Genomic DNA, 14,727 nt, shown 5'->3' on the forward strand with positions numbered 1-14,727 from the left:
CAGTCCAGCCCTGCAGCACCCAAGGGCGATGGGTCTGAGTGACAGGGTGTAGAGGAGCAAGAGCTTGGAGCAGGAGAGTTTTATGGGGCTGTGAAAGAGCTATTCGCATCTGTTCGTTTTCTTTCTCCGCCATACTCAGCAAGGGCAGGTAAGTCCTTTCATGCTGCTGTGCCTTCCTCCAGCCTTCCCTCCCTGTGGGAGGAAGCCATGCAGATAAATCTGTAGATAGGTGAGAAGTGTGTTGTTGGAAAAGCAAGGTGGGAGATGCATCCTGCTGCAGGCAGTGCTTATGCAGAGGGAATGCCAAGTGCGATGGATGTGCCAGCTCCTACCTCTGCTGGCTGTGAGGGGAGCAGACATGGAGGAGCTGAATGAAGCCATGAGGAGGAGAGGAAGCATGGGAGGAGGTGGCTGGCGAAGCAGGATGTATGGAGTCAGGGAGAGGACAGGGGGCCCACTGCTCGCAGAGAGTGGGAGCGTGCCCTGGGCATGGGAGTCACTCACTGGGAGGCTGCGTGAGAAATTCTCGGAGGCTGCAGTCATGGAAATTGTATACATGTGTAGAGATGGGCAGGAGCAAGCCAGACACACAGATATGTAAGGGATGGAAAGAAATGTCCTGGAAAATAGAAGAGGTAGAGGAGGCCTGGAGTGGTTTATTGTAAGATAGTATTTTAGCATTTGTTTTTTGGCTAAAATCTTACACTCTGCAGTGTGTCGCATAAGGCATCCGGATGCCTGGGATCTACTTTGTGATAAGAAAAGCAGCATTTGCAACTCCATCAGCCGAAACTGCAGTACAGCGAGACACATTTTCCACCATCCCCCTGCCAGCCGGGTGAGTGCCAGCTCTGAGCCAGGCACGGAGGAGTGAGGAATCACGCTGTCCTGCTGGTGATGTACCCTGGGAAGACATGGGAGGCCCTTTATTGGGCTTTCAGTCCAGGAGATTTAAATGATCAAATAAGTTTATATATGCTTGCATAAATTGATAGGGCTCTTTTGAGAGGCTCGTTAATTTTCCAGGCTTAACACCCTTGAGCTGTGCTGTAACCACCTTTGTATTTTCAACCTGCTAGTCAATTTTGTAAAAAAACCTGCATCACACTTCTTCCTAAAACTGTCTTCAGACCTCAGAGGTCAAACAGTCCTTACAGTACTGATAATCTGTTTTTTTCCACGCTATTTTTTTTTTTTTAAAGAACTTTTGCCTAAGCCCCTTGTTTCTAAAAGCCCAATTTGAGTCCCTGCAGCGGAGCTATTGTTTAATTGTGCTACAGGGATTTAATTCTTCGTAAGGCATCTTGTCTGTGCTGCATGTCTGCAGTGGGCAGCAGCACTGTGTGAATTTGCACCTCTTTGGAGTGCCCGGGCTGGGGCAGTTCTGTTTCCCAGACAGGAGATAAGGGGCAACAAAACAGAACTGAGAAAGAAAAACAGGGAGGAAAAGCATTTTTTTAATGTGGTGAAAATATATCATGGCTTGGATTCTATTAATTGCTTGTATATTCTTAAAACATGTTCAACTTGACTTGAAAATAAAATTATAATTAACTGCCAGTGGGCCTCACAGATTATATCACAATTGTTTTTCCCCTTTACCAATCCATGTGTGCAGTCCTTTGTAGATTAGGAAACTAAGCAGACAGACTGAATTTAGCATTAATTTGATTATCCCTAGATTATCTTAACTTAATGTGGCTGGCAAATGAGTCTGAATTAAGTCTTTGTACTCTGTTTTTTTAAAATTTGCATGTATATAATGAGTTGCAATAACAGTATTACTTTGAGGTTTTTAAACACGATTTTCATCTTTAGCTTTTGTATTGGTTTATTATCGCTATGTCTTTGCCTGCATGCTTATATCCATTATTGAGCTAGTTAGAAATATATTAAGTAGTTCTGGTGAAAAGTATAGCTAATACATTTCAGTGTTGGACTCTGTGTCTGGCCTTAGTTTCTCTCAATTAATTCTAGTTGTCCAGTCTGCAAAATGGTACTGAAAAACAGCATCAAATCTTATTTGTGACAGATTGCCAGATTACCTTTTTTTTTAACAAAGCCAGACTGAATATTAAAAATGTGTTATAGAAAATACATTTATATAATAAATTATACAGACTGTGCATGGGGTAATAGCAATGCAATAAATTACATTGTTTCTCGAAGTATAGGATAAGCTGCATTCAATTTAAACGTCTGGCTGCATCACTGTCATGCTGGTCAGGAACTCACTGGGGGCCTTTTTAACATTCCTGCACCCATAAGTCATGGAGTTGAAATCCTTCTTTGCTCTGCTCTGAAATACAGAATTTCTCTGAGTTACGGGGGCTGACGTCTGTGACTCACTGCCTGCAGTTTAGCTGAGATCTCGCGGTCAAATACAAAATGCAGGTTTGTACCCCTTAGAGCAGCGAGTGTTCAAGCTGCTGAGTGATGTGGATAATGTAGGTCTGCCTCACGTGAGGGATGTGGTCATCTTGTTTGTGTGCCTGCATCCCCAGTGTCGCACACTGTTGCAAATTTATTTTTTCAGACCAAGCTAGCAGAGATGTGCCAAGCGTTGTGCTAGCATAACTAAGCAACATTACTGACTTGAGGGGATGATCCAGGTAGCTGCTGCTTTCTCAGGGGGACAGGCAGGATTGTTTCTTTCAGCATCAACTTGCACATATCCAAGAATAAAGTGACGATGTAATGATGGCCAGGCTTTCCACAGAAACAAGAGAGGAACACAGAAACTTGCTTTTGAAGGATATGAGTGCAGTAGAGCAGCTGTTCTCCCAAAACCAAGCACACTTACTAGTTAATGTACTTACGGCTTTTCCCGCTCTGTGCAGTATCAGCTCATAACCTGTGACACAATGTCCAGATGGATTTATCTGACTGATTAGTCAGAACAGTGTAACCCCTCTGTTGCAGATTTTAGCTGGCATTTTGAAAGAGGAGGTGTCTTAGAAGAGATACAGAGGAACAGTTGGGCTATAAATCTATTCTCCTAATTTGAAAATCTATCTAGCGAATTGCATGGTGTGACCATGTCAGAAGTTGGAAGTTTCTGACCTTTGGATGAATCAGGGTGATGCAGTCTGAGCTGCTGCGGAGCCAGACTTAGTCTGGGGACTGTATGCCAGGCCATGCAGGGACAGGAGATATGCTTCAAGCTCCCTTGCTGTTTCATTGCTAGTGGAGCAGCATCAGCTCCTTGTTTTCTTCCATACAGTCCCCTATGCTCAGAGAAGATATTTGACTCCCACATGCCCAAAGGCCTATTTCCTATCTGCTCTGGGTGCAGGGTAGCAAGCTCACTGGAGATGTTCCCTGACTCAGATTCAGCCTGGTGCCATGGTTTGGATGGAGCTCTCTTAGCTCCTAGTACTTGTCTCAGTTTGCCATCCTTTTGAACTTACTCCCTGGGCTATTCAAGGAAGTAAGAGCTCCTAGCAGGATCCAATACATGCAAAACAGGCAGGTTTAAAAAAGAAATTGAAAATACAGTGGGAACTAATCTATGTTTCTCTCTGGAGCTAGGTAACACCTCTTGAGTATAGATGGCATCCATTACACTGTCTATAAAACATCTCAAGGCCAAGAATATGACTTGGTTTTATTTCTTTAGGCATCAGCTATATTTAGTCAAATTAAAAATGGGAGGGAATGCACTCCAAGAAAATACATGAGCAATGTTACACAAAGAAAATTTACTAGTCTAAAGTGGAATTGTTCCCTCTGAGTTATTTCCCCAGTTCTCATTATAGAGCAGTTGGATAGTAAAGTTAGGAGAGATTGCGCAGCTGAATTATGACCATTGCTGCATGAAGGAACCTCACCTGCTTTATGTGGGCTGTAAAAGAAAATGGATAATGACATTTTAAAGACTTCAAAATATGGGAAGCTTAACAGAGTGGTCTAGTATAACTGTCTTATAGGTGCTGTTTTTGCATAATAGAATGGTAAAAGAGCTGGTCTATGGGAAATTTAGAGACTTCTCATTTTTGTAGAGCTAGAGAGAGGCTTCAGATTTGCTATTATAAATTATGAAATAAAATAGTAAGTTTGAAATAAAATGTTTTAATGATTTCCTTGTTGAGTTCTTATGAAATCAATACCTCCCTATGAAGCAATTTGATTTCATGGAATCAGCATTCCCTAACAGAAAGAAAAAAAAAAAAAAGTCAGTAGAAAAACAACCTGTTTTAAATCTGTGAGGATGGGTGACCTTGCTGCATTAGGTTTAAGTCCTGTTAGTGCCCCTTCCAAGCAGGAAGGGTGCAAGTGTCTGAGAAGTTACTGTAAGCAAGCGTGTGTATTTACAACATATCCAAGGCTCCCATGGTAACTGCTGAAGGATATGTATTTATCCTGAGGCAGGTCAGGTAGCTTAGCTCTTCCTTCCATGGAGGGAACATGTAACCACCTCAGGTTTACTGTGAGGCAGAAGTATTCAACAGCAGTCTATTGTCAGTTGGCTTGTACACAGTAAATCAGATCCTCAGTTCCCTCCTGAGGATTTGCTCATTTGTCCATACACTAAAGTAATTTGGATTTCATTTTTTAACATATTTCCTTTCAGTTCCTTTGCTATTTAACTCCTCCTGTTAATGGCTAGATTGTTTCTGTGCCTCACCATCTGTCCTATTGGCAATTCTGTGGTGAGGTCCTGGTAACTTTTTCCGATGACTGTTGTTTTTGCAGTGCTCACCTAAGGAAACAAGGCTTATGCAGTCATGCTGTTCTCATGCCTAGAAGACTGACTGTGCTACCTTAATGGTGTTTGAACCCGTTGGCCAATGTCAAACAGACCTAACAGAGTGGTAGGGCCCTTGGAGAGACTTGGGTTTTAAAGGATTGTTAAAATGAGCAGGTGAGTAAAAATGCTAACTGTCCTCCCTGCACTGGAGAAGAGTGAAGATGTGTTACACTTGACCCTAGACATAAGTGAACCTAGATAGGGTCCTCCTATGCATGCCATAGCTGCAGTAAGAGCTTTCATCAGAGCTTCTTCCTCCTTAGGTGAGGACGAGTCCATCCACAGTGTGCACACCCACAGAGAAGAAAGTGTCCATAGTTCCCCCCCTTCATAGAAGTCTTCTACAAGCTTACTCCTGAGCATGGCAACACACCAACTGGTTTGAGGCCTTGCTATTTATTACAAGAATATGTCAGGTTCCTCCCATTATATAAAATTATTTCTCTGGATGTGTCACATCTCTTGGCTTTGCTGTGGAGTCAGGTAACACAGAAGTTCAAAGAGGCAGACGTCTCATGATGCCAGAGTCCTGGCATTTGCTGCTCCCAAACTGATTGTTGCCCTCTTGTAATGGTAGAGAAGGTGCTTGTCCAGTAGAAGCCCATGATTTTTCACAGCTACCACTGAAAGCCATCTCGCCTTTTCCTGGATTCTGAACGCAAATACATTTTGTCTTATTAAGAAATATAGTGCAAAAGAACTTTTGTAACATCTGTTGTGCTTCAGTCCCTCCTCAAAACCAGTAAGAAACTTGGCCACAGTGCTAATCTGCACAACATTGTAGCAGGTCAAAAGGGTTGTCGTAGTAGAGCTGGTTAAGAGTGAAAAGTGTTGGATCAATAGTTAATGTTAATGGGCTTGGATAAAGCAGAGGCTGTTCCAGAATCTAGGAGGGCCCGGGACAGCATCAGTGTTGTGATGTGATCCTTGCAGAACCAGCTTTGTTGCTGAGGCTGTAAACTTTCAGGTTTACTAAACTGAGATAACTTGCAAAGAAATGTTCTGTGCTTATCTGAACGGGGAGTCATGTTTTGGCCTAAAACTAGAAATTGTTTTGGGATGCTTGTAGCAACGAGTCCTCTCAGACTGGGTCAGTGCTCCATGGACATAAACCTCTTCCTGTGATCTTTTATTTTTACATACAACACTTCTTTATTAATACTTATTTTCATGTCTGTATTTTGAAGTATTTTGTATAGAAGTAGCTTCCAGTTGTGAGTGTAGGTGTCTCATTTGATATCTGCAGTAGGCATCAAAATGTGCACTGAGAGGTATGGCTATAAAACTGTGAATGCTGTTGAGACAACCATATTGGCATCACTATCACTGGAGGTCCTAGTCTCATCCTTGGTTCATAGCAGTGTGAAACAGAGATCTCAGAAATTAGTTTGGAGATGACAAGCTGCTTCTCCGGTTAGTCCACGTGGTATGGGAGATACGGGGATGCATTTTTGGGAACAAAAGGAGCTGTCTTTAGGCATGTCTGACTGAAGCATGTTGCTGAGTGCATGTGTCCTCTGCCTACTCATCTCATGCTTTTATGGAAATACATATGTACATTTACAAAATATGAGCACATGGTACATGTTTGTGGATGAAAGGCAGGTTGTACAAAGTGTGTTACTGACAGCACTGCAAGTGACAGAAAGGTGCAAAAACCACAGGAGATTTTTCACATCCATCTGTGCTGTGATGACTTTGAGGATTTATCTGGATGTTTTATGTTCCAATTCAACATTTGTGAAAGTCACAAATTTAGTTATGAATTTACTTTGGAGGAGTCATTTATGAAAACTTTAGGATTTTCTGGATGAAACATTGTTTAAAACTTAAATGTGTAGAAAGATTTTGATTGTCTTGTTTTGAAAACACGAGTGTGAAAGGTCAGAAGGGAGGATGCTCATCTCTGTTTCCAGCATGAGGCAAGAGAAAGTGGTTATCTAGTCTTTTGTTTCTGTAATTTCTTAGCTTCTGTGGCTACAAGTCCTATGATTCAAGCTGTCCTCAGTGCTGTAATGGTCTCTGTACAAGGGCTGATCTTGCATTCCACATGGGTTACAATGCAGCAAGCAAAGAGCTGAGTTTCAGGCTGTGATTTAATTTCTTGCACTCTTACAGGTTTTAATTTGGCTTCATGTTATTTGCAGAAAATTTTTTTCTGATTTAATTGAGCAGTCAGTGTGAATTTTGTGGTGTTCATGTGCATGCAAGGGAGAGGGAGATTTTCTAAGTGTTCAGTGTTCACATGGACATAAACAGGTGGGTTTCCAGCAGAGACATTTGCATTTGAAAACCTGCTCTAAACGGGCTGGGCTTTCCCAGGAGAAGCAGCACCAGCAGTGAAACACAGCGATCGATCAGCATAGAATCGTGTGAGCATTTGATGGGCAAAATGTTGTGGTATAAAGACAGGACCCAAGAATAAGCTCTTTGTGGCTTTGTTTCATTCCTGAAAACTGTGACTGAGAGGCTTTTATCATTTTAAAAAAAAAAATTAATCAGCCACATTTTGTCTAACCTGGAAAATATCACAAGATCTTTTGCAACATTCTAAGTGTTCTTTCTTTAATCCATTTTTGATACTAAAAAAAAAAAATCGTGTCTTCCATTTCTGTCTGCTTATCTTTTCCCAATGCTAAAAGTAAAGTAATATCAGAACCACTCCCTTCAGTCGCAGAGCTGAAAGCATGTAATTTAGTGTACATAATGATAAACTCTTTCTTTCAAGCAGCTTGCATTTGCTATGTTTTCTTTCTTTCCTAATTTTAACTAAGGAAAACATTCCGTTACTTATCACAACACTTCTGTTACATGCCTTGTTTTTCGGGCCAAGATCCTTATGGTATTTGGAGTTTATTTTAATTCTTAATCAAAAGAGCTCTCCAAGAAATTAATCTGAAAAAACATATATAATGAATGTTCAAATACACACCAATGGGGACACCTGGTGGAGAAACTATGAGTTGCCCAGGACACCCTGCATGAAATCCGTGAATGGGTGAGTGTGGGTTAGCTCATCAATGAGATGACTGCGAGTATTTTTAACCACAGCAACTGCGAGGTAACTCGTTAGTTTACCCGCCTGCCGCTGAAGGCTCCCTTGAAGCATCCTGTGCTTGCTCCTGGCCAAGAGTCCGTGTGCGCAGCCGTGGTGGTGCTGATGCGCAGTGAGTGGCGTGCAAGCACTCGATTCCTTGGTGCCTGTTGTTTAATGTGACTGGGGACAAAGCTGTAATTACTGGCAAATGCTGTTTCTCTCTTGCCGCTGCAGAAGCTGCCGTGTTCAAGGATTCTCAGATAAGCCCTACAGAGAGTTCTTTACGAAATGTCCTACTGACACGTATTTGGAAGGTCATGTGGGAAGGTTAGGTGAAGATCCAGGACCACGTCTGCTCGTAGCTGCAGGGCAGAGAACACTCCTCTGAACTGGATCCTGTTCTCTTTCATATGAGGTGCCTCAATCTCAACAGACAGCAACTGAAGTAACCACTAACATTTTTCAGTCTGCAGTGGAAGTCCTAGTCCTCCTCCAGTGAGCAAGGCCTCCCTTCCCACTCCCCTGTAAGTGTGGCCTTGGGAGAGACCATGGTGAGGGCAATAGCCCAGACTGCCTTCATCTATGAGCTTGGTCAGGGAGAGGGGTGCTGTGCTTGCCACTGTCTTTGGAAGCAGTCAGGCAGTGCTCCGTTCATCCCTGGCGCCTATGTCAGAGGGCAGGATATGGATTCTAGGCTGTTTATTTGTACGTGCTCTAAAATCTCTACCCAGAGTGGGATAAGCACAAGACCCAAGGGCAAGGCATTTGGCTAGGCAGCATTATTGCGCACATGCTCTAGGAACTGTGTGCAGGAGCATGCTTTAATTGGTGTGAAAATGGTCATGGTTGGTTGTTTTACTTCTAGCTCACTCAAAGCAAGCATTAGCCTTTCATGTGATGGGACAGCGACATACAGATGGGTTCTGGTGTGCCTTCTGGCATGCACCAGCTGTGGAACATGAGATTATCTGGGGGTTTTGTCTTTCGAAGTAGGAGAGGAGGAAAAGAAAGGAATGCTTACAGTCTTGAAGAAAGAAGGATAATTTCTGGTTCTTTGTTTTGATGCAGTCTATTCTGACATAGAGGGAAATTTATAGCCTACTAGTTTTCTCATTGTTTGGGAAAGAAGGAACATATTAATTATAATTCTACACCAGAGCCACCAGACAATTGAGAGAGAAAGTGACTTTGACTTAGACCATCACAAGTTGGGCAGCAGCCTGTGGATTTTTATTAGATATAGCAGAGTATTATTTGTGTTTAATTCACATTTCAAAATCTTTTCTATGTGGCAAATCAGAGTTGAAAATTAAGTATGAATCACCGTCCCATAGGCATCCAGTATGGCCTGCTGACTTTCTGCGCTGTCTCACAAAACGAGACCAATAGTAAATGAGACACAAGCTAATTTTATTTGTTCGTATTCCTGTGTTGGGATTAATATAAAAGCAGGACACTGGTTTTTGTCACAGGACTCAAGAGTGGGCAATTTTCAAGTTGGTGCTTGAATTCAGATGGCTCAGTGGGACTCCTTTTCTGCTTCAGCTGACTCAGAGACTCAGCAGAGCTGGCTGGAGGTAGTCACTGTGAATAGCCACCAGCAACTGTCCTGGTCCAGACTAGAGGTCCCTGCCTGACAGTGGTCAGGAGCAGATGCTAACAGAAGGAATAATCTAGCAGATTTTATGGACTAAATATTTCTTGCATCTCTTCCTTGCAGAAAACACCTTCTGCAGCGGTGACCATGTATCGTGGCACAGCCCTTTGGACAACAGTGAGTCTAGAATCCAGCATATGTTACTGACAGAAGACCCTCAGATGCAGCCGGTGCAGACTCCTTTTGGGGTTGTCACTTTCCTACAGGTATGACCCTGCAATGGTGGCTCTGACTGTCATCTCCTGGGCGTGGAATGCAGCTATTACATTTCATTTAGCTTTGATAAGTCAAATACTTATCCTGTCTTCCACCTTTCCTTTTTATTTGATTACCATGGATCTCATCTTTGAGTTGTTACTCTGGAGGTATTCAGTAAGCATTTTACTAGGATTGAGCAATGGCACACTCAGTTCTCAAGATAGAGGTCTATCTGATGGAGAGAAGGTTTACACCCTGAAACAGACCTGGAGTTGAATATTACATTACTGCTCTGAAATTTCAAACATGAACATAGGGAGAAAAGCCGAGAGAAATACTTTTAAAAGGTAATGTAGAGCTAAATTCAAGTTAATTCTGTGGCAGCGTTGGTAAGTGATCCACTGGTTTGAGTTCCAGAAAAAGAAGAGTTTGAGGCAGGACTCAAGAGTTGCTTTAGCATTATTTAATGTTAGAAATGTAGCCTGCAGCATTGACACAAAGATTCTTCAGGGGCTAAGTGAGTTTTCCTGTATTGATCTACTGTTTAAGAGAGGTTCATGTTTGCTTTGAAGAAGAAACATTTAAAAAATCCCTTGTGATTTAACCCTACTGTTCAGTGAGAGGAGCTTCCTTGGCCAAACAGGTTTGCTTGCTTTCCCGAAGTCCTTCTTTTCAGTTCTGTCTCTTAAACATGTGCTGCTTTGGATATCTTTAAATTACATATGGAGTTACTAACCTTAGTGGAAGAGCTGGCATTGTTTATGCCAACTGCTGATTTCTCTCTGCTCCATGGAAAAGGTTCCATCCTCTGGGAAAATGCAAGCATCTGTATTTTACATTTTAAGCTTCAAGTTGCTCGTGTTTGTCCTTGGCTGTAGTTTCAACGTGTAAGGGGAAGCTCCATAACCACAGACCTGCACAAGGCAACTGCTGTGCAAGGGCAAAGGCTTTCCTGCATTTTCTGAGGTACCCAAAGGTCTGTGTTTTATCAACAAGAAAGAGACAGGTGTGGGGTTAATCAGTGAAATGTTAGTTGTGGGACCTTGAAGCAGAGACAGAGCACCAAGCTAAGCAGGGTGATTCCTGGCTGACTTCCCAGTTAGTGGTGCATTAGTTCACATCTCTCTAGTGCCCAGCTGTCCTGGATCAAAGGACAGTCAACTTGTTTCATCCTGAGGCTCTTGGCCTCTAATCTTCCACAATACATACGGTTGACTTGTTTTTCCCTGTTGTTTGATGCTTGTTGTTGTGGATTTATTTTGACCCATGGGATAAATGGTTGCAGAAAGAGAAGAATGAACACAAAATAATTTCCTGTTTAGAGTCTTGCTGTTTGTATGCAATTAGCGAGTGAAGGCACGGGGAGGGGTGTCCTGAAGCAAGGATGATTTCAGGCTGTTCATGGAGGAAGCCTGGGTGGGGATGAAGTGCATCTCCAAGGGTTGGGTCCTGAGAAAGTGAGCTCCGTGAGGGGCAGGGGAGGTAGGGTGTGCAGAACTGGGTACGTGCTGACGTTGGTGGTTTTTCCACACAGATCTCTATCAGTGCAGATAGGCACTTGTGGCAACGGCACATCAGGCACTTCTGCTTTCTGCTCTTCAGAACTTAGTTTTCAGTTTTCATCTCTACTGATAAAACATCAGTTGAACAGATTTTGACCAAAAATTCAGTGTCATTGGAAAAGGCTTGGAGTATTGAGGAAGAAAATAGGTGGCCATGGCTAAAATAATTTTTCATCCCGAAGAGTGAATCGTTGTGTTCAAAGGCATGAGCCAGTGGTTGATGGATCAGGAAGAAACTGCCTTCCTCTATCAGCTGAAGGGTGTTTCACCCCTCCGTTTGAAGCGGCTGATCTCAGCTGCTGCGAGAGAGACATCTGGTATTGCTCAGCATGGCAGCTCCTATCCTGAAAAGCAAACACATTTTGCCTTATACAGGAAGGCAGAAGTCTTTACTTTCCTGCAGTGACGAGTGGATTATGTGATGTGTAAGCAGCTTTACTTTATGGTGCTGGGTAAGATGTGACCAATCAGCAAACTGAGTTGGTCAAGGATTTATGAGCACCGAAGCACTCCCTTGTGGCAGTGAGTCCCTTGCCTGATTGAAATTGCTGGTGCAGTATTGCATTTGCCCCTAGCAATTGGCTGACAGAGCAGCGTTTTGCATGTGCCCAGACCCTAACCTGTCCTGTCTTGTGTAGACTAGATTGAAAAGTGAGAACAGACTAGTGGATCTTCAGTAAACCCTGATTTGTCACCAGGCCCTACTCATAGTTAAGTTCACACACACCATGCGAGATTAAATGTGACGTGACCAGGGCACTTCACAAGGTACATGTAAAGAGAGGGCATAAGGAATTGCAGAATGTTTTCTCAGGCTCCATTTATCCTCACTCATCTAGTTAGTTTAAAGAAATGGTGCTTCTCTGTATCTGCACTGTTTGATCCAGCACCATGTGGTACATTTTCTCTACAGTTCTTGCACAGTTCCCATCCAGTTTAGTATCTCTGTTTTCATTTATTCCAGATTGTTGGGGTTTGCACTGAGGAACTGCATGCGGCTCAGCAGTGGAATGGGCAAGGGATCTTGGAACTGCTTCGGACTGTGCCGGTGTAAGTGCTCAGATAGTCCATGTAGGGGAGCATTCCCGTAGAGGACAATGCAGTTGTTTATTTTTATTAACAAACCTTAACTTGATGATGGAACTTATTTAATCCTGTGCTGTAGCAAGAGATGGGAATTCATTGAAAATCTGTTCTCACGCACAGACACTTAGATGGCAAATTAATGCATGTGGAAGTCCACATGTTCAGGGTGAAACAGAATGAGGTCTTGAAAGCTTAATTTCCTTCCTCTTACGCCTGCAGCATTTTCTCATTGGTTCTTCCTGAGAGAGCTGGGATAACTGTTACTGGTGACCTCCCTGTGTAGTTCAAAAGAAAGGAAGAGAGGGTCTGACTTAAGAGTGCCTAGCAAAGCTTGGGTACTGTCTGAAAGTGAGAAAGTCACTCTCAAACTGGTCCTACTCTTGGTGGGCCAATTTGCAACTGAAAGAGTGTTCATGCAAGTGAAGTTTATTGTTATTTCTCCTGTGGCAAAGCAAAGGTGTTGTTAGGTTAAGGAGGAAATGGGTTTTAAATGTTAAATGGTATGTTGATGCTTTATTTGCTGCCAGGTTGCAGCTAAACTTTTGGGGATTTTAAGTGTTTTGTTTAAATACTTAGTGGAAGTTATTGCCACGTGATTATAGGTCAAAAGATTATTTTTTTTTAAAACAACATGATACTGAATATGTGTTCCTGGGCACAATAATATGCTCTCTAGTGTCATAATGGCCTTTAATTGATTATTTGGAAGAGCCTTTGCTGGTGAACTTCTTAAACTTGAACCTTTCCCTTTTAGGCACAAGTGCAGATAATTCATGTGAATGCCCTACAGTAGAGTGAATTTGTACAGCTGCAAGCTTTGTTTCTGGGACCCCAAGACAATAAACACTGGAGCCTGCAGCTCCCTTGGCTCCTCTAAGTCAATACGGATATAGCACCCCTTTCCTCAGTCTGTTCTCATGTTGGATTTTGGCTTTTGTGCTGTGGTACAAGCACCTTTCCAAGGATAAAATGAAACCCAAATGTGCGTGATTCAAAGGAAAAGCTGCAGACTACTAAGCTGCTGGTGTGGAGTCAGGGTAAAAGTCTCTTGCATCCCAGTGAGGAACCAAAGCAGGTCACACCTCTGCAGTTAATAATTAACAGCTTCCAAAGTGATGTGAAAAAAGAGTGGCTATCAATGCATCTGAAAAGCTACAAAATATTAACTTCTATGGCTCCTACTCCAAGTGCTTTAGGAGACTACAACACAGACAAGGCCAGAGGAGGGGGCTTTTGACTGCAATAACAGAGTATCCCATGAAAAAAAAAGAAAATTTTTATGGCAATTCCAAAAGACTTCAGTTTTTACTTCAGATGAAAAGCACCATCTAAGGCTGACTTCTGCAATCTGCCTGCCCTGTGACCCAAAGTAAAGTCTCTGAGTAGTTCATCTTTACAGTAATCTGTTTTCTATCACCCTTGTTGGGAAACATCTTGACCCTTCCGACTTTTATTGCTAATGGAAACAAAAATTTCCCTGAACCGTCTGAGTACTTGGCCATTAAGTACCAACTGGGCAAAATGTCTATTGTGACGATATTTATCAGCAATAAGCTTTTTATGGTACTGAACATGACTGCCGATCTCAGCAAAAAGTGCAGCCCATTGGAACCCTGCTGCATCTTTAGATATGTAATAGAGGTATAAATCTTGACCCCACACCTTGCCCATCTTTCTTAGACCTAGGCTACACTGGCCTTCTCAGTCCCAATTCAGTTACCTGTAAGATTAAAACCCAGTTCAGTCTTAATCTAAGTGGTTCCACGCAGGGGATAGCCTGTGTCAGTCCTGAGTGCTTTGCAAGACTTGGTGCCAGACACTAGGCAGATAACAGCTAGGTCATGGAGGGCTTTCATTATGTATTTGGGAAATGCAAAGGACAAATGCATGGTCTGGGATGTATACACAACATAGAGGGACTTCTAGGCTTGTTTTAAACTCTGTCTTGTGCTTCCTTCCGGTACAAGTCCACCCTGAGGACTCTGTTGGAGAGTACTAGCTAAAGTGCTTGTTTGGTTCATTACCTTTCTTTCTTTCTTTGTAGAGCTGGAGGCCCCTGGTTGATAACAGATATGCGAAGAGGAGAGACAATATTCGAGATTGACCCACATCTGCAAGTATGTCTTTAGTTTATAAAATGTCATGTCTTTTCTAGTAGCCAGGGAGAATTGGCTTAATGGTATAAAACAGGTCTATTATTTTCTGTAAAGGTGCTGTGATCTTCTCAATGTTTGCAATAATCCTGGAAAAGTCTTAGAGATTCCCTTTGCCTTCTCAGAGGTGGTTCAAGAGTGCACATGTCCAGCCACAGGTGGATGGCAGCTCTAGGAAGAAAGTTAGAGAAGGGAGACCAGGAAAACAGAATCTCATATATGAGACAAATTGGTAAGATCTGGACTACATGTTTTAGAAAGGAGGAAAATAGAAGAAGATAAAA

General features: G+C 42.6%; 1 protein-coding gene across 3 annotated transcripts in view; it reads left to right on the forward strand.

Moving 5' to 3' along the window:
- The window catches only part of SUFU (SUFU negative regulator of hedgehog signaling), a 101,396-nt gene that overhangs the window by 44,494 nt on the left and 42,175 nt on the right, over window positions 1–14,727 (forward strand). For all 3 annotated transcript variants that reach the window (XM_074875175.1, XM_074875177.1, XM_074875178.1), the window contains 3 exons: window positions 9,508–9,650; window positions 12,169–12,254; window positions 14,335–14,407. In XM_074875175.1, coding sequence (XP_074731276.1) covers window positions 9,508–9,650; window positions 12,169–12,254; window positions 14,335–14,407 — 302 coding nt within the window. The remainder of the gene's footprint in view (window positions 1–9,507; window positions 9,651–12,168; window positions 12,255–14,334; window positions 14,408–14,727) is intronic.

The sequence above is a fragment of the Strix uralensis genome, chromosome 7, assembly GCF_047716275.1.
Source record: "Strix uralensis isolate ZFMK-TIS-50842 chromosome 7, bStrUra1, whole genome shotgun sequence".
Taxonomy (NCBI): domain Eukaryota; kingdom Metazoa; phylum Chordata; class Aves; order Strigiformes; family Strigidae; genus Strix; species Strix uralensis.